This window comes from Podarcis liolepis, assembly GCF_965112155.1.
Source record: "Podarcis liolepis genome assembly, chromosome: 1".
In the NCBI taxonomy this organism is placed as follows: domain Eukaryota; kingdom Metazoa; phylum Chordata; class Lepidosauria; order Squamata; family Lacertidae; genus Podarcis; species Podarcis liolepis.
Window position 1 is genome coordinate 4,564,302 of NC_139554.1, and position 24,515 is coordinate 4,588,816.

Sequence of the window (24,515 nt, forward strand, 5' to 3'; positions counted from 1 at the left end):
CGTACTGGGAGCCAATGTAGGTCTTTCAGGACTGGTGTTATATGGTCTCGGCAGCCACTCCCAGTCACTAGTCTGGTTGCCGCATTCTGGATTAGTTGTAGTTTCCGAGTCACCTTCAGTGGTAGCCCCACGTAGAGTGCATTGCAGTAGTCCAAGTGGGAGATAACTAGAGCATGGCGAGACAGTCTGCAGGCAGCGAGGGTCTCATCCTGCATACCAGATGGAGCTGGTAGACAGTGTTATATGTGAACTGGGCAGCTTCCCTCAGGGTTTCTGTGATGAATACAGCCTTTCTCTCAACCTCATAAAGATAGGCACCAGCTAAGGGTCACTGGATTGCGTCATGACCTACCACTGATGAAATTATAGGAAAATAAAGAAAATGACATCACATGCAAAGAGGATCACTGTCGTTCTCCCTTATCGCAGTTTATTTTTTATTTTTTATAAATATTTATTAAAGTTTCAGAAAAAGGAATTGCATTAAAGCAAAAAATACAAGAATAAAAGACAAAAATAAAAATACAAGAAAAATACAGAATAAGTAAACACAGATAAAAAAATAAAAATAAAAAATCAACCTTTCCATATCTTACATTCATATCCTTGTTTCCCTGACCTCCTCATACCTCCCTTTTTCGTATTCCAATTCAGTTAATTAATTCAGCAATTTCTTTCCCTCCTTATTATCCTGATCTTTGATCTTAATATATTATAACATTAAATTTTTACCTATTTATAAATCCAATTTTCCATATTCTTTTATATCATTACAGCTAGAAACCGCTTAACTTCATTCAAACATCATTCTAACATTCATTAATTTTGCAATACTTCTGTAAATAGTCTTTAAATTTCTTCCAATCTTCTTCCACCGACTCTTCTCCCTGGTCCCCTTATCGCAGTTTAAAGCAACCATTTGTGATTAAATCAGTCAAGAGAAAGCTCCGCTGGTTGCTCAAGACTCCTGCCCACCCACGTTTACAAAGGCCAGAGTACATCCTGTAGATATTGGCCCGAGGCCAAAGCACTCTCCCAATAAGGCCTGTTGCTTTCGTGTATTCAATTAAACTGTCTCCCTTGGGAGTCACAATCTCCTTGGAGGTTAATGGGAGCCAGAGCTCACACAGATGTAAATATTTTTACAGTGCACAGAAATGCACAACCTGCGCCTGGTAATGTTTCTTTTCCAATGGCATTGCGGTTTCTCACAGTGTAAGCCTATGTGTGTTTGCTCGGAGATAAGAAGAAGAAGAAGGAGGAGGAGGAGGAGGAGGAGGAGGAGGAGGAAGAAGAAGAAGAAGAAGAAGAAGAGGAGGACTTTGGATTTGATATCCCGCCTTTCACTCCCTTTAAGGAGTCTCAAAGCGGCTAACATTCTCCTTTTCCCTTCTTCCCCCACAACAAACACTCTGTGAGGTGAGTGGGGCTGAGAGACTTCAGAGAAGTGTGACTGGCCCAAGGTCACCCAGCAGCTGCATGTGGAGGAGCGGGGAAGCGAACCCGGTTCACCAGATTACGAGTCCACCGCTCTTAACCACTACACCACACTGGCTCTCAGGCCTACTGAGATCACTGGGGCTTATTCCCAAGTAAGTCGTGCCAAAAAATGATTTGAAGTGGCTTCCCTCAACCTGGTGACCGCGGGAGGGAGGAATCTGCCCATTTCAGATTCTCAAACGCCTTGGTACTCAAAACAACTTGGAACCCAAACACTGAAAATCCGGAAATGTTCTGGTTTGCAACTTTTTCCGGAAGCCGAACGTGCTCCTTTTTGAGTATTACGTTTCTGATTTGAGCGCCACTCTTCTATTTTAAGTGTTACACTGAGGTCTGTCTGTTTTTGCTATTTATTTTGTGTTTTGTTTTTGCGGCTCTTTTTTTGTTTGACTGTGTGGAACCCAGTTTAGCTACTGATTGATTGTGTGACTGCAGTACATTGTTTATTGCTTTCTTTTTATGGATCCATGGTCTCATTAGGTAGTAAAATTCATGTTAAACTGCTGTTTTAGGGGTTGTTTTTAAAAGTCTGGAACGGATGAATCCATTTTGTATTAGTTTCTATGGGAAAGTGCGCCTTGGTTTTGGAACGCTTTGGTTTTGGAACAGACTTCTGGAACGGATCAAGTCTGAGAACCAAGATACCCCTGTAATCTAAAATTCTGTTCTCTGCATTTCCACACGAATTTGTCCTCATGAAAATTCTTCACCATTAATGGAAAAATTATCCAGACATACAATTTTCGTATGCAGTGTTTTGCATACAACATTTTCCTTAATGTAATGCATCTACTGGCGTAAAGTGTGCAAGAACTGCAAAAATAGATACATTTTATGTGCACTTCACTGCAGGAAATGCATTTCTGTGTACAATACTTGGCTGGAAAGTTCAGAGAAGTGTGAATTTTGAAGGATGGCTGTTTTGTTTCCCTTGTTCTTTCTGAAAGTGCGAACCAAGCATTTTTTTATTTCATAAAATTTATACAGCCCTGGATTGTTAAAAGAAACACCCCAAAGCGGTTTACAAAAGATAAAACAGCAAAACCGAAGAAAACTCACAGGAATACAAAAGTTAAATACTAAAACAGATTAAAATTACCTTGATTGTCTAAGCATTTGCACAGGCTTGTGTAATAAACAAGAATGTTTTTAGCAGGCACCGAAAAGAGTACAGCGAAGGCGCCTTCTTGATCTCAATAGGCGGGGGGTTCCAAAGTGTTGGCTCTGCCACACTAAACGATCAGGTTCTTATAAATGCGGTACAAGGTAAAGGGGACCCCTGACCATTAGGTCTAGACGTGGCCGACTCTGGGGTTGCGGCGCTCATCTCGCTTTATTGGCTGAGGGAGCCGGCATACAGCTTCCGGGTCATGTGGCCAGCAGAACGAAGCGAACCAGAGCAGCGCATGGAAATGCCGTTTACCTTCCCGCCGGAGTGGTACCTATTTATCTACTTGCACTTTGATGTGCTTTTGATCTGCTAGGTTGGCAGGAGCAGGGACTGAATAACGGGAGCTCACCCCGTCGCGGGGATTCGAACCGCCGACCTTCTGATTGGCAAGCCCTAGGCTCTGTGGTTTAACCCACAACGCCACCCGCGTCTATTTTGCTTTTAAATGTGGACCGAATTGAGTTTCTCTTCCACCCTAGGCCTCCAGCTGTGTTGGGCCACAGTTCCCATCAGCTTGTGTGAGCTGTAGTCCGAAGCAGCTGGAAAACATCACTTAGCGGAAAGCTGTTTAAAGAAAAGGAGATCCTAGTCTTGCCATTAAGAGTCATCAGATGTTGGATGGTTTCCTTTCGCAGCAGTAATATTTCTAAACTTCTAGCCCAACTGGATTCCTGTAACCTAGGAGCTATGCCACTATAAAGCGGGAAGCATTTATAGAGGATTGTTGCTGTCCCGCCTTGAAATCCTAGCAGGATTACTTTCCTTGTTGAAAAACACCAGGCTGCTTTTATATAACAGTTTATTCCTTATGCCTCACCCTCCTAATTCGCCCAGGGGAAAAATATCTTTCTTCGAGTAAACTCAAGACCCCCAAATGAATTCTCAAGTTATAATGCGAGTGAGGCGGCCCCTTGCTCAGAGGAAGAGAACTTTTTAGAAACTGGGAGGGCAGATCTCAGCACTATTTTTATCTTCCGAAAAGCCACGGGGAGCAGCAGAGAAATGCGGAGGAAACACGAGGAAGAGCAAAAAACACAAAAGACCCAAGAGGAAACCAAGTTTTATTTTGCACCTCTTACTTAAATATTTCTGAAACAGAATCCCAAAAGGAACAAACCATGGCATCCTTTCGCATTTATTTCATTTATAAGGTTTCTTACACTCCCCTTTGCCGTTAAAAGTCCCCGGAGTGGTGTTACAGCAATACAGGTTATGCAGCGTCATGTTAAAACAACAGCTTTGATTGGCAAGGAGTTTAATGAATTGAAAGGTTCCCATCCCCTCACAGCATTAGCGTTGCCAGGGGTTAGACTAGATGGCCCTGTGTGTCCCTTCCATCTCTATAATTCTGTGATTTCAGCAGCCTGTTGGGTGCCCCTCCTGAATAATGTCCTGATTTACACGTAACACTAAACCATGGTTTGCTTAAACCACAGTTTGTTTAATAAGCAGCAAGCTAAAACAAGTTGTCTGACAGACGAGAGACAACAACAAACCACGGCTTCAGAGCAGAGTTTGTTGGCAATAAACAAACCATAGTTAAGTCGCTGGGCGGATAACACCATTGGTAAAGTTTATTAAACCACTAAACCAGGTTTGAGGAAGCTTTGGTCTTCCAGAACGACAACTCCCATCACCCCTGGCTTGCTGGGGCTGATGGGAGTTGTAGTTCAGCACGATCTGTAAAGCTAAAGGTTCCCCATACCTGTACTAAGCCATGGTTTAATAAACCATGGTTGAACAGGCTATGGTTTAGTGTTGACTGCTAACCAGGGTAAGATGGGGCTGCTGCGAACTTCCTTGGCTTAGCATCGTAAGCCCTACGAACACCTATGCTGTTTGTCTCCACCATCTGGTATTCAAAGATAAACTGCCTATGTACATGGAAGGCTCCATTTGCTATCAAGGCTAATAAACAGAAACCCCCTTATGAAGAAAGGTTGCAGCAACCGGGACTCTCAACTGAGCGGAAAGGTGAGAGACAGGAGACAGGATTTAAGTTTACAAAATGATGCATGGCAAGGAGAAATTAGACCGAGAAAACTTCCCTTCTCTCTCTCTCTCTCTCATTACACTGGAACTTGGTAAAGGTAAAGGGACCCTGACCATTAGGTCCAGTCGTGACCGACTCTGGGGTTGCGCCGCTCATCTTGCTTTATTAGCTGGGTCATGTGGCCAGCATGACTAAGCCGCTTCTGGCAAACCAGAGCAGTGCACGGAAATGCCATTTACCTTCCCGCCAGAGTGGTACCTATTTATCTACTTCCACTTTGAGGTGCTTTTGAACTGCTAGGTTGGCAGGAGCAGGGACCGAGCAACGGGAGCTCACCCCGTTGCGGGGATTCGAACCACCAACCTTCTGATCGGCAAGTCCTAGGCTCAGTGGTTTAACCCACAGCGCCACCTGCGTACACTGGAACTTAGGGACATCCAATGAGGCTGAATGTGTGGTTTTGTGTGTGTGTGTTTTTATCTTGTAGTTTTATGCCGTGAACTGCCCTGAGATCTGGGGACGGAGGGCGGCATACAAATTTAATAAATAATAGTAATAATAAATAAAATTCTTGGAGGAGAGGGCTATCAGTAGCCGCTAGCGATGCCCTGCCTCCACGGTCAGAGGAAGTGCTTCTGGATCTCTGCTGCTGGAAACCGCAGGAGAAGAAAGGGCTCCTGAGGTTGGATCCTGTTTTTGAGTGCCCCACAGGTATTTGGGTGGCCACTGTGAGGAGCATATACTGGACCAGATGGCAGAGCTATTGTTGTTCTTATGCTATTAATATTAATTATTAATATTAATATCTACATGGTGCCTAGGGAACAACTTGCACCTTAATATCAGCAAGACAAAGGAGATGGTGTTGGACTTTCGGAGGAAGGGAGGAGAACTAGCTTCGCTGTACATCGGGGAGGGCAGTGTGGAGAGAGTCTCTTCCTTTAAATTCCTAGTTGTTTATCTCAGTGAAGACCTTACTTGGAAGATCAATACAACCCAGGTGTTTGAGAAAGCCCAACTCCATCTCCTCAAAGTATTGTGGAAGAACGATGTCAATCAACACCTGATGATCTCCTTCTACGGGTTCACAATAGAAAGAGTCCTTTCCTACTGCATCACGGTGTGGTACGCTGGTTTGACATCAACTGATAGGAAGTGCCTATAGAGCGTGCTGAATACAAAACAAGGTATTATGGGCTGTCCCGTGAATCTGCTGGATGACATCGCGGAAGAACGTTGCCTCAGGAGAGTGAGGAAAATTCTCAGGGATGGTTCACACCCTGGTCAGCACTTTCTTGATCTCCTGCCCTTGGGCAGAAGATATAGAAGCATGATTAGTCGTACCAACAGGGTAAAGAACAGCTTCTATCCGTGGGCTGTTAGGCTGCTAAATGAAAAGATAACAACAGGGCAACTGACTTTTGGGTTTGGTGTCTGTGCGTCAGTAAACGAGGGGAATTAAGACTAAGAGAGCTGAGTGGGGGGTGCTCGTGTAGCCTCACTGTATACAAGTTGTACAAGTGACAATAAAGTATTCCAGTTCCAATTTCAATTCAATTAAAACACCCAACCTCTCAGAAGCTAACGTCTCCACATTCTGCCTCCTCTCTGCTTTCCACACTTACTGGCCATTTTGTGCACAGTTTGCACTAGTAAATTATGCCTCTACCTGCTTCAGGTAAGAGCATCTTCCTTCTGGATTTGAAGATGTTGATTTCAGTGCGTAGACAACAATGCTAATGGTTCATATAAGATAACGCAAGCTAATACGGATCTTACCACATTGACCAACGACCAAATACAGTTTTACTGACATATAGCATCTGAAGTCAAAGGAAACAGGAGGAAGAAAACATAGTGGGTTTCGAAGATAAATATCCATTGATAAAGTGTGCATCATGTTCTTTGCATTGGCCCCGGCCTTCTTCCGAGAGAAGAAACGTGCAAAGATGACACGTTTGGTTACAGAGTGTTTTGCAAACAAATAATGGTTCCTCGGGGAGATAATTCCCCCTCTGTCTCAATGCAACATAAGGTTGACCCATCTAAGCATCATAGCATGCAAAATCCCCCAAATTCAATCCTAGGCATCCCCAGGTGAAGATGGAAAAGACCCCTGCCTGAAATCCGGAAGAGAAAATTCCAGGAAGGAAAGACAATAATCAGCAAGATGGACCAATGATCTGATGTTGTCTCCAATCTGAACAGTCTCCAATGTTGCCACCTGAGGATTTCCTGGTGAACAGTTAGGATGGATGGCCATCTGTCAGGAAGTCGAAACAAGATAAAAAAATTCCTTCCAGTAGCCCCTTAGAGACCAACTAAGTTTGTAATTGGTATGAGATTTCGTGTGCACGCACACTTCTTCAGATACACTGAAACAGAAGTCACCAGACCTTTATATATAGTGAGAGGGTGGGGAGGGGTATTACTCAGAAGGGTGGTGGGAATGGGTGATTGGCTGATAGGTGTGGTAAACCACTTGACGACTGTTAAAGACTGCAGTTGGTCTTACAGGAAAAATCAAGGGATGAGATGGCCAAAAATAGCTTTATCATGTATAATGAGATAAGAATCCAACATCTCTATTCAGACCAGGTCTCTCCATGGTTTTAAGTTTGGTAATAACTTGCAATTCAGCAACTTCTCTTCCCAGTCTATTTCTGAAATTCTTTTATAATATGACAGCTACTTTGAGATCTTGTATAGAATGTCCTGGGAGATTGAAGTCTTCTCCTACGGGTTTCTCTGTCTTGTGGTTCCTGATGTCAGATTTATGTCCATTTTTAAAATTTTGCTTCAACTACGGCAGACCAGCACGGCTACCTACCTATGTCAGGAAGTCTTTAGCTGTGATTCCCCCATGGCAGAACATTGGACTAGACTAGGATTCCTAAAAGTCCCTTCAAACTCTACAGATCTAGGATGGAGTCATTTCAGACAATTGCCCTAGGGAAATGCAGGACAGCGCATACTTTTATGTCCAGCAGGCATGCCAACATGGGAATGGAGAATTCTAGCCATTCTCCTGGAATTACCCTGAGGAACTGTCCAGAGATGGACTTTCAAACTTCTTCTTCTCCAAAAGCAGGAGACCGTTCACTGCCTGCAAATGCCAGCCTGTTCGACGGGCTTTGGTTTGGCAAAAGGAGGCCTCTGCCTGTCTGTAGTTCGTGGTTTTAAGGGCACCCGGCAGCAGAGGACAGAGCGTATCACCCTCAGGATGGGGGGCCGGAGGATGGCAAACACCCAGGGGTCAATGATGGAGTTGAAGGACAGGAACCGCATTGCCTGAAGGTCTTCCTTGTAATCCACACCTGGGTCAAAATGGTTCATAAAGGCACGGACCTGGAAAGAAACAAGAATAACAACACACTGTTTAGCAAAAGCAGAGACATCACCTTTCCAACAAAGGTCCATATAGTAAAAGCTATGGTTTTCCCAGTAGTGATGTATGGAAGTGAGAGCTGGACCATAAAGAAGGCTGATTGCTGAAGAATTGATGCTTTTGAATTCTGGTGCTGGAGGAGACTCTTGAGAGTCCCATGGACTGCAAGAAGATCCAACCTCTCCATTCTGAAGGAAATCAGGCCTGAGTGCTCACTGGAAGGACAGATCCTGAAGCTTAGGCTCTGTTACTTTGGCCACCTCATGAGAAGAGAAGACACCCTGGAAAAGACCCTGATGTTGGGAAAGATGGAGGGCACAAGGAGAAGGGGACGACAGAGGACGAGATGGTTGGACAGTGTTCTCGAAGCTACCAGCATGAGTTTGACCAAACTGCAGGAGGCAGTGGAAGACAGGAGTGCCTGGCGTGTTCTGGTCCATGGGGTCACAAAGAGTCGGACACGACTAAACGACTAAACAGCAATAGCAGTTTAGCAATTGTATAGTACACGAGGCTTAAAATGTTATGGGTTTTATTTTATAGAATTTATACGCCATGTGATTGGTAAAAACAGCAACTCCCTCAGAGTGGTTTACAAGGAGAACAAAACAATGACATCGTCAGTAAAAAACAAGTCCTTAAAATATTCAGGAGGAACAAAACCCCAGCAATAAACTGAAAACAGATTGAATGTCAGAAGCAAGCTAGCAGTAAATCACACCATGCACATCGGAGTTAACTCTTGATTGGCAAAAATACGATCTGCCAGGACCTGGCAGAGTGTCAGGCCTAATGAGCACAGCAACTCCGTCCCAGTAGGTCTTGCCCCCATGAAGCAGTTGCTGAGACTGAAGGTGTCCACCTCCCCACAGCTGCCTAAGTCGTCTCCTCTTCAGGATTCCCTCCCAGAAATTGGAGACTGTGCCTGCATTCCGGCCTTTGCTCCTCACTCTTCATGCCTCTTCTGGCCCCAGGAGACAAGGGGAAAGTTTGTCACAGAAGGAGGGGAAGACACCTGTGACTCTTCACCAGCCTAACTCATCTCTGCCTGTCTCTTTTTTATACTACTACTACTACTAATAATAATAATTTTTATTTATACCCCGCCTTCCCCAGTCAAGACAGAGCTAAGGGCGGCTAACAACCAATAATAAAAACAAGCTGATTAAAATACAACTTAAAAAACAAGATTAAAATACAACGTTAAAACATTAAGATGCAGCCTCTTCACAGGAGAAGAAAGGAAAAAATAAAGATTTTTATTTATTTTATAAATAATTTTTATTCGTTTTCAATTGCAAAAACCCAATATAAGCCTTACTATATCAATACCAAATTACGATACCAATTTGAATACAAGTCAATCAAATAGCCAATTATAAAATTTAGGTGGCCTCCCCGCGTGCTAGCCTTCAAGGTTTAATAATTCCCTTTAATTACGATCGAATCTTAATAACAATCCCTTATAACACAGCTACAATGTTTTAATTTCAATTTATATTAGCACATTTAATCATTTATGTGTCCGCTAGTGAAGTTCTCCTTTCTTCTTCCTGTGTGAGGTATTTATTTTAACCAATTATTCCTTTGCGTCTTTGCCAAATAGTATGTCCACTTTGGTTATTCCTGGTCTCCATCATGCCTTGTGTCTTTTTGTCTCGGTGCCATTCTAGAGCAGGCATGGCCAAACTTGGCCCTCCAGATGTTTTGGGACTACAATTCCCATCATCCCTGACCACTGGTCCTGTTAGCTAGGGATGATGGGAGTTGTAGTCCCAAAACAACTGGAGGGCCAGGTTTGGCCATGCCTGTTCTAGAGAGATCTCTCTTTCTTTGTCTTCCAGCCTCTCTGGCTGCAGTTGTAAAATCCCACCCATCTCTGCCTCTTGACCTCCCTTGTCCCTCTCGCCTGTTTCAGCTTCTGCCTCCAATTCTAGACTTCTCTCTGCCACAGACTCTCCCAGCTCACCAAGTCCTGTTACCCGGGTGAACATATCAGACGACACAGCAATTCTTCCCAAGCAGCTCTTTATTTGTAAGCTGGAACAGAACTGAAGAGCTCAGTCAGCCTGCATATATAGAGCTCCAGAACAATGTAACTGTTGCAACTTTCTAAAACTATCCAATCACTGAACGTCACTTTCAATCCTTCATTTGCATAACTATCTACAGTATCCCCCTGCTGGCCCAGGGTGAGAACTTCAGTACATAACACCTTCCGTTGGAGGTTCCCCAACTGGTCCGTTCTACCATTCCTCTGCGTCCAACTGGTCCACGACGTTGAAACATATATATCAACGTTCTCCATGGAATGTCAAATTATGGAAGTCACTTCTGCAGGAGGCAGTGATGGTCAGTGGCTGTGATGGCCTGGGACTCGGGCTCGGAACCAGAGGAGACTCAGTCCTCACTGGATCCTTTGCCGCAGGCATCACCTGAACCAAGTCTGGGGCCTGATCCTGAAGAGTCCCAGTCTGCACAGGCTCCCCTACAACAAGCACCAGCTGGGCCGAGTCAGGGGCCTGATCCTGCCCTGGCTCCAGATGTGGGGATTACCTCCTTGCCTCCAGCTGGGCCATCACTTACAGCTGCTCCACTACCAGTTGGGTTAGGGAAGGCTGAGGCGGCCTCTGGGTCTAGTAACCCACCGACGTCTCCCTAGCTCAAGAGACTAAGGTCTGAGAGAAGGAGAGACCTGAGTATTCACAGGAGGAGAGCTCACCTTCGGCTGAAACAGGGGGATGAGTCTCCGGGAGATGAGGACCAGCTGCTACCCCAACAAAGATAAAAGGCTGTCGGACTCTGCCACAGGTTGCGGGAGCAACATTGCTGTATGCCAGATCCTGCCTGAGATCCTGTACCTGTCCTTGCCTGATTTTCTGCCTAGTGTCCTGCCTTGGCCCTGTCGGACTGACTCCTAGCAGAACCTTTGGATTCTGGACCAGCCCTGGACAGCGTTGCACGGGTTATCCCCAGGCCCAGCACAGTGGTTGCTAGCCATGACAGCAATGTCCTGTTTCCACTTTTGGAGACAGCAATGCTTGTGAATGTTTAGTTGTTTAGTGGTGTCCACCTCTTCGTGACCCCATGGACCAGAGCATGCCAGGCCCTCCTGTCTTCCACTGCCTCCCGCAGTTTGGTCAAACTCATGCTGGTAGCTTCGAGAACACTATCCAACCATCTCATCCTCTGTCGTCCCCTTCTCCATGTGCCCTCCATCTTTCCCAACATCAGGGTCTTTTCCAGGGAGTCTTCTCTTCTCATGAGGTGGCCAAAGTATCAGAGCCTAAGCTTCAGGATCTGTCCTTCCAGTGAGCACTCAGGGCTGATTTCCTTAAGAATGGAGAGGTTTGTTCTTCTTGCAGTCCATGGGACTCTCAAGTGTTTCCTCCAGCACCAGAATTCAGTCGCAAAAAGCCAGACACTATGATAACTAGAATGGGCCCTTGGCCTGATCCAGCGGGCTCTTATGTTCTCATGCCTGGCTAGGCTTGTCTGAACAAAAATGTTTTCAGCAGCTGCTGTAAAGAGTACAGTGAAGCCCTGATGTCAAAACTTCACAGGGCAGCGGAAAAGGACAATAGCATGCCCAGGAATATTCGTTAAACGGAGGAGGCATGTTGGGATCTGCTTTTGAACCTCAAGCATTTTACGGGTGGAAAAGGCTGCAGAGAATTACGTCAGCCCCCCTAACACAGGAAACGCTTCAAAGGATGCTCTGACTGTGTGGACTTAACTGCACTGCAGCAGCAAGAAGGTTCTTTATAAGGCTGGAGCAGAACACAGGAAATTGTTGAGGGTCTGGCTCACAGTCCAGGGTGAATTTGTGGCTGTGGTTTTGCCTCCAGGCCTACGCCAGCCTCCCTTTTCAGCCTCTGAGTCTCCCTTCGCTGCTCCGTCCCACTTCTTTTTTAAAATAAATTTATTTTTGCTTTTCAGGTTTATAAATTTCCACTAACCTGACAATCATTTTAACATTTCAAAACTTGACTTCCTTTCCCCCCTTTCTGCAGTTCCTTAAATGTATTTTTCATAACTTCTGCACATCCAAATTAACTTAATTTGCTCATTTAATTTAATTGTGTACGTTTCCGAGCACAATTCAAAGTGTTGCTGCTGACCTTTAAAACCCTAAACGGCCTTGGTCCAGTATATCTGAAGGAGCGTCTTCACCCCCATCGTTCTACCCGGACACTGAGGTCTAGCGCCGAGGGCCTTCTGGCAGTTCCCTCACTGCGAGAAGCCAAGTTACAGGGAACCAGGCAGAGGGCCTTCTCGGTGGTGGCGCCCACCCTGTGGAACGCCCTCCCACCAGATGTCAAAGAGAACAACAACTACCAGGCTTTTAGAAGACATCTGAAGGCAGCCCTGTTTCGGGAAGCTTTTAATGTTTGATGTATTATAGTATTTTAATATTCTTTTGGAAGCCGCCCAGAGTGGCTGGGGAAGCCCAGCCAGATGGGCGGGGTATAAATAATAATAATAATAATAATAATAATAATAATAATAATAATAATTATTATTATTATTTTTCATCTGTTTTAAATATATACTCGTATAAAACCGCAGGCTATAACAATAACCCTGCCAATGTTCTTAACTGCTTACAATTTATCTGTAAATATTCAATAAACCATTTCCATTCTTTTATATATAAAAAAGTTTGTTATCTTGATTTCTTATTCTTCCGCCATTTCTGCATATTCCATAAATTTTTGTATCCATTTTTCCTCTACTGGGACTTCTGCTTCTTTCCATTTTGGGGCAAGTAGCATTCTTGCCGCTGTAGTAGCATACATAAATAAATGTCTATACTATTTAGATAGTTCTGTCCCTATAATTCTCAAAAGAAAAGCTTCTGGAGGTTTTTTTGGGTTTTTTACAAGCGTTATTTTAGACATCCTTTTCAATTCATTATATATCATTTCCCAGTAAGCCTTTTCTCTCTCTTTGGTGATCCCTCATAGCTGAGTAAGACTGTCTTCCATTAACAATGAGTCTGTAAGTGACTGTGGAGGCCAATTCTGGACCCACACGTCCTTCCACAGTGGGGACATTGGTTCCCAGCAGGAGTTAATCACGGTGTGGATTTGCCAAGTGTGCCTTCCTCTTAGCACGTTTCTCCCCTTCGTCCTGAGTTTGAGCATCTTCAAAGTCCATGACACCTTTGGTAAAGGCTGTTCTCCAACTGGAGCGCTCACAGGCCAGTGTTTCCCAGTTGTCGGTGTTTATACTACATTTTTTAAGATTTGCCTTGAGACAGTCTTTAAACCTCTTTTGTTGACCACCAGCATGGCGCTTTCCATTTTTAAGTTCAGAATAGAGTACAGTGGTACCTCGGGTTACAGACGCTTCAGGTTACAGACTCCACTAACCCAGAAATAGTACCTCGGGTTAAGAACTTTGCTTCAGGATGAGAACAGAAATCGTGCTCCAGCGGCAGCGGGAGGCTCCATTAGCTAAAGTGGTACCTCAGGTTAAGAACAGTTTCAGGTTCAGAATGGACCTATAGAACGAATTAAGTTCTTAACCCGAGGTACCACTGTACTGTTTCCGATAGTGGAAATGGACATATTTACCTTTCGTGGGGTTTATCGGGGACAGAACAGATGCTTCATCACTGAATTCAGATCATCCCACAAAGCAATCATGCTACGTGGTACATGATCTTTGTGAGGTTCCAAAATGACCTGCAGCACTCACTTGTCACAAAGTGTAGTGCTGGTGACTAGTTTAAATAGTTTCTTCTTTTATGTAAACAGCAGACGGAAAATTGGAAGTTCCCCTTTTGCATTATTATTATTATTTTTGCTCATGTTTCTTTCCTTCTGCTTTCTTTCTCGCTCTCTCTTTCCTCCCTTTATCTCTATAGCCCCTTTCTTTCCTTCTTCCGTTTTCCTCCTTTGTTTTGTACCTTTCGTGGCTGCAATTTTACTGGGAAATCTCAATAAAAAATTGTATTTAAAAAAAAATGGGCCATGCCAAAAGGTTGAGTGCCTAACAGGTCCCTGTGAGAGTGCCTTTTCTGCAGATCGAAGCAGCGGAATGAGCATGCATGGATGGGGTAAGGCGATATTCAGTAGAGCTTACTCCCAGGGAAGTGTCTTGCACAGCCACCTTCAAAATGATGCACACTAGACAAAGATCCGTATAGTTAAAGCTATGGTTTTCCCAGTAGTGATGTATGGAAGTGAGAGCTGGACCATAAAGAAGGCTGATTGCCGAAGAATGGATGCTTTTGAATTCTGGTGCTGGGGGAGACTCTGGAGAGTCCCATGGACTGCAAGACGATCAAACCTCTCCATTCTGAAGGAAATCAGCCCTGAGTGTTCCCTGGAAGGACAGATCCTGAAGCTGAGGCTCCAAGACTTTGACCACCTCATGAGAAGAGAAGACTCCCTGGAAAAGACCCTGATGTTGGGAAAGATGGAGGGCACAAGGAGAAGGGGACGACAGAGGACGAGATGGTTGGACAGTGTCCTGGAAGCTACCAGCATGAGTTTGACCAAACTACGGGAGGCAATGGAAGACAGGAGGGCCTGGCGTGCTCTGGTCCAGGGGGTCACGAAGAGGCGGACACGACTAAACAACTAAACAAAAACAGACAAAGATGTGCCACTGATCTCATTTTGCAGCATGCTCCAGCTGCTAGGAGTCACAAGCTGGGAAGATGCGCTCTTTTGCTCAGACCCTGCTTGCAAGTTTCTCATGGGGCAGCTGACTGGCCACCATGAGAACTGCATGCTATACCAGATGGGAGTTTGGCCTGGTCCAGCTGGACTTAAGTGCTATGCATCATTTGTCTTATTTTGCTATTTCTTGGGAAAGGAAGGAGTTATGCAAGACTCTGAGCAACACTACCGCCCTCCCGCCCCCACCTAAACACCAGAATTCTTACTGGCTTGTGAAGTGTCAGGCAGCGTCAGCCAGAAAAAACTTACTTTTGTATCTAAATAATCTGTAATGAATTGGGGGGGGGGATGTTTAAAATTCACTTTTCCAAAAAACAACAACCAGAGTCCTTTCTATTGGGGATAATTCAGAATGAAATTCCCAGAGGACTATCTGCAAAAGTATTGTAAACTGTATGAATGTTAGAATGATGCAGGATATAAAGACAACATGGCATTAGTAACATAGTGGAAAGGAGTATGAAAATATCTGAATTACAAGAACAAAAATGAAATTTGAATAATATTATGTCAAGTTTAAATATTTAAATATTTGATAACAAAGGGTTAAATTGGAGACATAATAGTTGAAGGGTACAAATTAAAACAAATTTAAAGAGAGGATGAAGTACTGCTGAACATGATTTTTTAAACGGGAACACAGGAAAGGGAGATGTGAGGGAGTCTGAAAGGAAGGCTATGGAAATATGGTTTATGAAACCTAATTATGTTGTATGTCTTTTATATGATCTTTTTTGTGTGTGTGTGTGTGTGTGTGTATCTTTTCATTTTGGTGATGGTGTTCCTTATTGTTCTTGGACTGCGTATGTGTATGGTGTTATGTTGTTTAAAATCTTTAATAAATATTTTATTAAAAAAAAAACCAGAATGAAATTCCCAGGTGTCAAAAAAGGTTATTTATGTATGCTATTACTGTGGCCCGTGTTTCGTTCGCCCCCAAATGGAAAATGAGCAAGGTCCCAACCAAAGAAGAATCGTGATTTAAGATGACAGAATATGCACAAGTCGCAGACTTAACATATAGAATAACAGAACAAGAAGAACGTATGTTTAAAGAAGATTGGAAAATGTTTATTGAATATATGGAGGGGGGAATTGTGTACACCTGAAAACGTTGGCAGCGTTAAGATAAATTCAACAGTGTAAATAAGGTTTGATGGATGCATTTGTGGAATATGGAATGGTTTAGTTTTTGTAAAATATGCAGGAATCTATGATACGCAAAATGGACCATGGAAGGAAAAGAAGGGAAGTCATTGATATTTTAAGGATGTTAAAATGAGTATTTTAAATTGTGTAACAGAAAATTTAATTTTAAAATCATATACGTAAAAAGAAATTTAATTTTGGTTTTATAATTTTATTTTACTTATTGTTTTTATTAATAAATTTATATACCGCCCGTCATTAAAAGGGCGGCTCACAGAATAAAATACAATACACAAGAAAGTAATTAAACCCAAATAACAAAACAATACCCCCCCCCTCCTTCTGAGAATTCACAGAAATAATTCTGAGATTTGCAGGAAGCTCCATTCATTATGGCACCCTCCCCTCCCCTCTGCAGAATCGTGGCATTCAGGGAGCCCTGGAAGCAATAAGACCTGCAAAACTCCTCATGTATCCATGCCTCAGTTTATTCACCATTCAAAACAGGGATGGGAAAACTGTGTCCTTCCAGACTGTTGTATCCCTGAACATTGCCCAGTGCTGGCTGGAGCTGATGGGAGTTTGGGCTCCAACGGCAGCCATCATGGCTAGTAGCCTTTGATAGCCCTCTCTGCCACCATGGTTTGGAAGAACCTGTTGTAGGGCAGAGTCAGTGTGGTTAGAGTATGGGTCAGCAAACTAAGGTCCACGGGCTGGATCAGGCCCAATTGCCTTCTGGCTGCAGCCCACGGATGGTCTGGGAACTGCCAGCACGCACGCATTCTTTCCCTCTCCCTCCCTCTCCTTCACATGGCATCGCCGGCTGCGCCTCCTCCCTCCCAGCTTCTCCCTGTGCCTTCCTCTTAGCACGTTTCTCCCTTGTGTCCTGAGTTCGAGTGTCTTCAAAGCCCATGACACCTTTGGTAAAGGCTGTTCTCCAACTGGAGCGCTCACAGGCCAGTGTTTCCCAATTGTTAGTGTTTATACTACATTTTTTTTAGTTTTGCCTTGAGAAAGTCTTTAAACCTCTTTTGTTGACCACCAGCATGACGCTTTCCATTATTAAGTTCGGAATAGAGTACAGTGTTACCTCGGGTTACAGACGCTTCAGGTTACACACTCCGCTAACCCAGAAATAGTACCTTGAGTTAAGAACTTTGCTTCAGGATGAGGACAGAAATTGCATGGTGGCGGGAGGCCCCATTAGCTAAAGTGGTACCTCAGGTTAAGAACCCTTTCAGGTTAAGAATGAACCTCCAGAACGAATTAAGTTCTTAATCCGAGGTACCACTGTACTGTTTCCGACAGTGGAAATGGACATATTCACCTGTCATGGGGTATATCAGGGACAGAACCCAAGATCTGTTTCTACAAGCAGAACAGATGCTTCACCACTGAATTCAGATCTCCTCGCAAAGTAATCATGCTACTTGGTACATGATCTTTGTGAGGTTCCAAAAGTGACCTGCAGCACTCACTTGTCACAAAGTTTGGAATAGAGTAGTTGCTTTGGAAGACGATCATCAGGCATCCACAAAACATGACCAGTCCAACGAAGTTGATGTTGAAGAATCATTGCTTCAACACTGGTGATCTATTATTAGCCCTCTGTTATGTGCTGAGTTGAATAGGATCCAAAAAGCAGTACAGTGGTGCCCCGCAAGACGAATGCCTCGCAAGACAAAAAACTCGCTAGACGAAAGGTTTTTCCGTTCGCGATTTGCCTCGCAAGACGAATTTCCCCTATGGGCTTGCTTCGCAAGACGAAAACGTCTCGCGACTTTTTTTTCTTTGACTAAAAACAAAGACATGTTTTGTTTATAAAGTTAATTTATTTTCCCTTAAATTTTTGAACTGCTCTTTACAGTATGTGTGACTTTAAAGAGCAGTTAATAAACTGTTGTTGTACCAAATTTGGCTTTGTTTGGACTTTTTTTGACCATAGGAACGCATTAATTGATTTTCAATGCATTCCTATGGGATTTCGTGCTTCGCAAGACGAAAAATTCGCTGAACAACAAAAATTGCGGTACGAATTAATTTCGTCTTGCGGGGCACCACTGTAGTCTGATTGGTCCTAGAACAATGGGGTCCAGAATGCAGCAGTCTGATTGCTCCTAGAACAATGCAGCAGTATGATTGGTCCGCAGGAGCCACCCAATCCAGCTCCAGGTGGAAGTGAATCCGCAACCTGATTAGCCTACAGGAGAATCCCAGAATTAGCCAATCAGGTGCGACCCATTGTGTAAATAATGTATATAAAGCAGCTATTTTGGGGGAACTTTCATGCCTCACTACTATGAGCTGAATAGAGAGCATGAAATCCACACTCGACTCCGAGTCTATTTCACCCTCCTTTCAATATTTTATATTCCTCCCCCGAAAGTAATGGGGACACACATGAACTAAATTACTGGAATCCCAGGCAGCACCAAACAACTGTCATAGGATTTCTGCTTTCGTAATGAGACTTCCGCTCATCTCTCTCCCTTCGCCTTGCACCCTCCCCCAAAATCTGCTTCCGAGTGTAGTGGGAGCCCCACAAAGCAGATTTAGGGGAGGAGAAGTTCCCACTGGGAAAGCGGGAATTCTCACACGCAGACTCAGGACGGTGACTTATCGCTGTGCTAAATACCAGCTGAGAAAGCCCCAGGCAGTCCAGGAGGAAAGAACACACAACTGCGGCTTCCGCTTTCTGACCCGGCCCATTGCAGATCTGCCAGCTGTACCTTCTCCAGTTATGACTCAGCCGGGGGGGGGGGGGCAAATGAAGTGGAGAAGATGTTTCAAGGCTGTTGAGACCCAGAGCTAAATACTGGGGGCCAACAGCCGAATGTCAATATCCTGTTATAATAAACTTTGGGATGAGACTGTAAGGATAGAAAGAGAGAGAGAGAAATATCTAAATGAATGGTTCTTACTAGCCTGAGTAGCACAGAGTTAAAAACAAAAGGGTAAATGGGTAATGTAAATGGGTAAAATGGATGATAATTGCAGCCAGGCAGGTTACAGCGAGTAACTGGGAAAATGCAGAAGAGCTAGGGGTGAACCAATGGAGGAAAAAACTGAATCATATTATAATTTTAGAATACCTAACTGTGAAGATACATAGAATGAAAGGGTTTAAGGTCAGTGAGAAAGAGGAGGATTGGTTTGAGACAAGGGCTGTGATGCGATGGACACCACAGCAAAGTATGGTGATCCATACTAGCAATGGAAAGGAACGGTTTATCCCTGCTTCCTCTTGTCCAAGTGCAAACGGCAATTCTGGTTTTCTCCCGGTTGACGTTTGCTCTGATTTAGAGCCGAATATCAGGTTTTCCCTGGGAAGGAAGAATGGCAAGTGGAAAACCACACAGACCTGCGCACAGGGCAAGCGGAGGAAGTGTGAACCAGCCCAAAGTTTCTCCTCGTCATATATATTGACTCAGCATTTGCTTCTGGCTTTTCCATGTGTGGTATTTTCATTTTGTAAAAAGCCGCCCTCTGGCTAATTTGAGCTGGCTGCTGGGCTGCCTCTGTTGCTAGCAGCTCCCTGGGATTTCAGCCTTGTTTACACAGTTGGCTTGCTCATCTCATGCTGTAAAAACTAACGCATATAAACAGAAAGCCATTTACCGTATTTTTCGCTCTATAACACGCACCCGACCATAACACGCACATAGTTTTTAGAGGAGGAAAACTAGAAAAAAAATATTCTAAACGAAACAGTGGATGTATGATTTTTGTGGTTCATGCTGTGGCCACAGACATGTGATCTGACGGTGAGTTTGGGGTAGCCCAATGCAAAAATCCTGAGGATCCATGTGGATCCATGCTTTGTAACCATGTTTTTGCACCACTGCGGCCCCAGGCAACAGTGGATGCGTGATTTTTTTGCTGCAAGCTGTAGCCATGGACATGCTATGTGATCTGATGGTGAATTTGGGGTGACCCAGTGCAAAAATCCTGAGGATCCATGTGGATCCGTGCTTTGTAACCACGTTTTAAGTGGGGAGGGAAGGAAAAGCACTCAAGGGACAAGGAGCACATGTGGGGTGGGTGGAGAAGGATGCTGCTAATAATGAAGAAGAGGGGTATAAGGGGAGGAACCAACCGGACAGGACTCGTATAAGCGGCTCCTCTCCCGCTTTGCTCCTTTAAAGCAAGCAGGCTCTCTGTCCCTGTCTTTTCCCCACTCAGCGGCTCTTCTCCCGCTTTGCTGTTTCAAAGTGAGCCACGGAGGAGGGAAGGAAGGGGAACCATGGATCCTCTGCTCACGACTGCAGCAAATCCCCCCCGCCACCCATAGGCATTCGCTCCATAACATGCACAGACATTTCCCCTTACTTTCTAGGAGGAAAAAAGTGAGTGTTATGGAGCAAAAAATATGGTAAATGTTTTGCATTCTATTGCACGTTTTAAGAGTTTCCCCTTTTTATGCCGCGAGAGGCTGGAAAGAGTCCCGAAGGTGGATTGAACATTACAGATTGTATCCACCTAACCATCCCTGGAATACCGGGCAATGTTTTGTGTTATTGTTGTCATCCATCCGTCTCGAGAGACAATGGGGGTGAGCCTCCGGGGGTGAAGTCAAACTTCTGTGTTAGCAGATCCAAAGGGACCCCCTCGGGGCGCAAGCCTGGGCAGATGGTCTGGAGGTCCTGAACTACCCATCTGACAAGACCCCCCTCTCGGCCTTGCAGGCGGGGTCCAAAGGAAAGTAGAGGAAGACGTTTGGCACCAGTTTGGCTGCAGGAGTTGCTGGAAGGAGGCTGTTGCAGGAATTTATATAGGTTGCTGGCGGGGGAGTTACCCCTCCAGCAGACATCATGATATCACAGATATCACAGGCAAAGGCACAGCCCTCTTCATGTCTTTATCTGCTCCACACCTGATATTCTGTGAAATGGACGCATAGGGGTGTTGCAGGAATTTATGTATAGGTTGGGGGGGGGTTGCCCCTCCAGCAGATATCAGGCATATGCAGCCCACTACCAAAATCATCACAATCACTTTTGTGACTTTTGTGATTTGTCCCCACAAAACACTTCATCACAGTTTCTTCCTATCTATTCAAAGGGCCTTTGCTGCACAATACCAAATGTAAGAATTCACTGATAAATGTCTCTATGTACTGGCTCACTGGGAAAACTTCAGAAATTCATCTAGACATGGGGGTTGGACTCGATGGCCCTTGTGGTCTCTTCCAACTATGATTCTATGATTCTATGTGAGCTCAGCTACTCAGCAGCCCCTCTGCCTGAGGGATAATCCCTGGCATCCTGATACCTGAGTGCCAGACAGGTAGCCATTCCAGAAATAACAAAGCCAGACGAAGACAAAATGGTGTGATTCACTTGGCTGGGAAACAGGGAAATGTAAAGATCTCTTTTGTTCCACTTGATGGGTGTTTGGTGGAGGGCAAGGGGAAGCATGGGGCAGGGTCCAGGATTCTCAGATTCCTGCCACCAGACCTCCCCTTTCATGATGTAACCATGATGTATTAGTGATGTAGTTGGGGGGGGTGTAACATGGGGATCAGCAGCTAATAAAAGTTTGGGGGCTCTTTTGTTGGGGGCTTCCATCTTGTTCCACCTTGTGGCAGGTGGGAGTCCTGTCGCGACAGTCTTCATTAAAGACCAAGCCTACTGGCTGCTGTTTCGCTCTGGTATTCCTGGCTGGTGTCCTTGTTTTTTGTCCAAGGGAGCCCTCAGATTTCTCCGTTAACTAGGCGTACAAGGAGTCATCCAACCGCCTTAGGGACTCCTCTCTGGATTTGTGTAGAGTGCACTCCTGAGCCTCTTCATTTTATTTAATTTTTGTTAAATAATTTTTATTAATTTTCAATTACAAAACTCCAATATAAGCCTTATTATATTAATTCCAAATTGCAGTACAAATTCAAGTACAAATCAATCATAAAGCCAATTATAAAAATTTATATGCCCCCCCCCCCCGCGTGCTGTACTTCAAGGTCTGTTGATTCCCTTTCACCCTGCTTCCGATCTATTACTCAATCCAATTACAATCCACTCTTGATAAAATCCCTTGTACCCCAGCTACAACGATTGACTTCAATTCGTATTAAAACATTTAGCAATTTGTAAATTCGCAAGGGAAGTTTTCCTTTCCTCTTCCTGCATGAGGTTTTAATTTCCATCCACTGTTCTTTAGCCTCTTCATTATTGACAATACGAATGAACCAATAAAATTGACAATATTGGACCACTCAATGGACAGCCCTACCATCCTACTACAGTGACCGTGTTTGCTCTATGAATGCAGGAGTTCTTAAGTCTATTCCTCCCCCCCCCCATCCACTGACACACCAGGGGTTCAAATTGCTCACCCAGCCCATCTCATTTCAGGACCACAGTGCTATCTAGTTTCATCTTCGCTTCTGCCCAAGCCCCCTTGTGCTTTCCAACGACTAGAATTGGCAGATTGGGAAAGGTTATGGAAAGCAGACTTGAAAATTATGGCATGTTGTATGTATGCTGAAAGAAAACTACAGCGGTACCTCGGCTTACAGACGCTTCGGGTTACAGACTCCGCAAACCCATAAATAGTACCTCGGGTTAAGAACTTTGCTTCAGGATGAGAACAGAAATCGTGCTCCGGCGGCACGGTGACAGCAGGAGGCCCCATTAGCTAAAGTGGTACCCCAGGTTAAGAACAGTTTCAGGTTAAGAACGGACCTCCAGAACGAATTAATCTCTTAACCCGAGTTACCACTGTATATGAAAATGATGTACCAGTCATATTTGACTCCTAGGACACAGGTGGCGCTGTGGTCTAAACCACTGAGCCTCTTGGGCTTGCTGATCAGAAGGTTGGCGGTTCGAATCCCCGCAACAGGGTGAGCTCCCGTTGCTCAGTTCCAGCTCCTGCCAACCTAGCAGTTCGAAAGCACGTCAAAGTGCAAGTAGATAAATAGGTACCGCTCCAGCGGGAAGGTACACGACTGGTTTCGCCAGAAGCGACTCAATCATGCGGGCCACATGATCCGGAAAAACTGTCTGCGGACAAATGCCAGCTTCCTCCACCAGTAAAGCGAGATGAGCGCCGCAACCCTAGAGTCATCTGCGACTGGACTTAACTGTCAGGGGTCCTTTACCTTTTAAGCTAGCAAATAGGTCAATAGGACAAGTACAAACACCTGCTGGAAATGTAAAGAAAAAGAAGGTACCTTTTATCATATGTGATGGACCTGTAAGGTATTAAAAGCTTTCTGGGAGATGATATACTGTACAGTGGATGCTCGGGTTGCGAACATGATCTGTGCGGGATGCACGTTTGCAATCCGCAGCATTCGCAACCCATGTATGCACACGGGCAGATTGCGATTTGGCGCTTCTGCGCATGCGCAAAGCGCGATTTAGCGGTACTGCGCATGCGAGACTGCCGAAACTCGGAAGTAATTGAGATTGAATCCTGACAAGACAGAAGTACTGTTTCTGGGGGACAGGAGGCAGGCAGGTGTGGGGGATTCCCTGGTCCTGAATGGGGTAACTGTGCCCCTGAAGGACCAGGTGCGCAGCCTGGGAGTCATTCTGGACTCACAGCTGTCCATGGAGGCACAGGTTAAATCCGTGTCCAGGGCACCTGTGTACCAGCTCCATCTGGTACGCAGGATGAGACCCTATCTGCCCACAGACTGTCTCGCCAGAGTGGTGCATGCTCTGGTTATCTCCCGCTTGGACTACTGCAATGCGCTCTACGTGGGGCTACCTTTGAAGGTGACCCGGAAACTACAACTAATCCAGAATGCAGCAGCCAGACTGGTGACTGGGAACAGCCGCCGAGACCATATAACACCGGTCTTGAAAGACCTACATTGGCTCCCAGTACGTTTCCGAGCACAATTCAAAGTGTTGGTGCTGACCTTTAAAGCCCTAAATGGCCTCGGTCCAGTATACCTGAAGGAGCGTCTCCACCTCCATTGTTCTACCCGGACACTGAGGTCCAGCACCGAGGGCCTTCTGGCGGTTCCCTCACTGCGAGAAGCCAAGTTACAGGGAACCAGGCAGAGGGCCTTCTCGGTAGTGGCGCCCTCCCTGTGGAACGCCCTCCCACCAGATGTCAAAGAGAACAACAACTACCAGACTTTTAGAAGACATCTGAAGGCAGCCCTGTTTAGGGAAGTTTTTAATGTTTGATGTATTATAGTATTTTAATATTCTTTTGGAAGCCGCCCAGAGTGGCTGGGGAAACCCAGCCAGATGGGCGGGGTATAAATAATAAATTATTATTATTATTATAACTCATTCTGGTACTTCTGGGTTTCGGTGGTCCGCAACCCAAAAAAACACAACCTGAAGCAGCTGTAACCCGAGGTATGACTGTATAATGAAATGAAAAGAAAATGTGTAAAATAACCTTTGTTTAAAAACCCCAGAAGCTTTCTTTTTAGGAATTACAGGTACTGACATCCCAAAGGAGCAGAAAAGACTTTTCATGAATGGAACAATAACTGCTCAGGTGCTACTAGCCCAGAGACAGAAAAAAGACAAAATCCCTAACAGAGAGGAATGGGAAGCTAAGATGATGGTCTATGCCGAAATGGCAAAGCTGACTGGAAAACTCCGGAACCAAGAGAACAAAAACTTTTTTAAAAGAATGGGAATTTTTTAATAAGTT

General features: G+C 44.8%; 1 protein-coding gene across 3 annotated transcripts in view; it reads right to left on the reverse strand.

Annotated features, from left to right (window-relative positions):
* Positions 1-3,716: 3,716 nt before the first annotated feature.
* The window catches only part of PTGER2 (prostaglandin E receptor 2), a 28,185-nt gene continuing 7,386 nt past the window's right edge, over positions 3,717-24,515 (reverse strand). The window contains exons 2-3 of one of the 3 annotated variants that reach the window (XR_014528950.1): positions 5,076-8,012; positions 3,717-4,728 (exon numbers count right to left, since the gene is read on the reverse strand). Coding sequence is in view for 1 of the 3 variants with exons in the window: in XM_083515779.1 (XP_083371905.1) it covers positions 7,764-8,012 (249 nt within the window). In the remaining 2 variants the exon portion in view is untranslated. Of the gene's footprint in view, positions 8,013-24,515 lie in introns of all 3 variants that reach the window. The other 2 variants (XR_014528951.1, XM_083515779.1) reach the window with 2 other exon arrangements.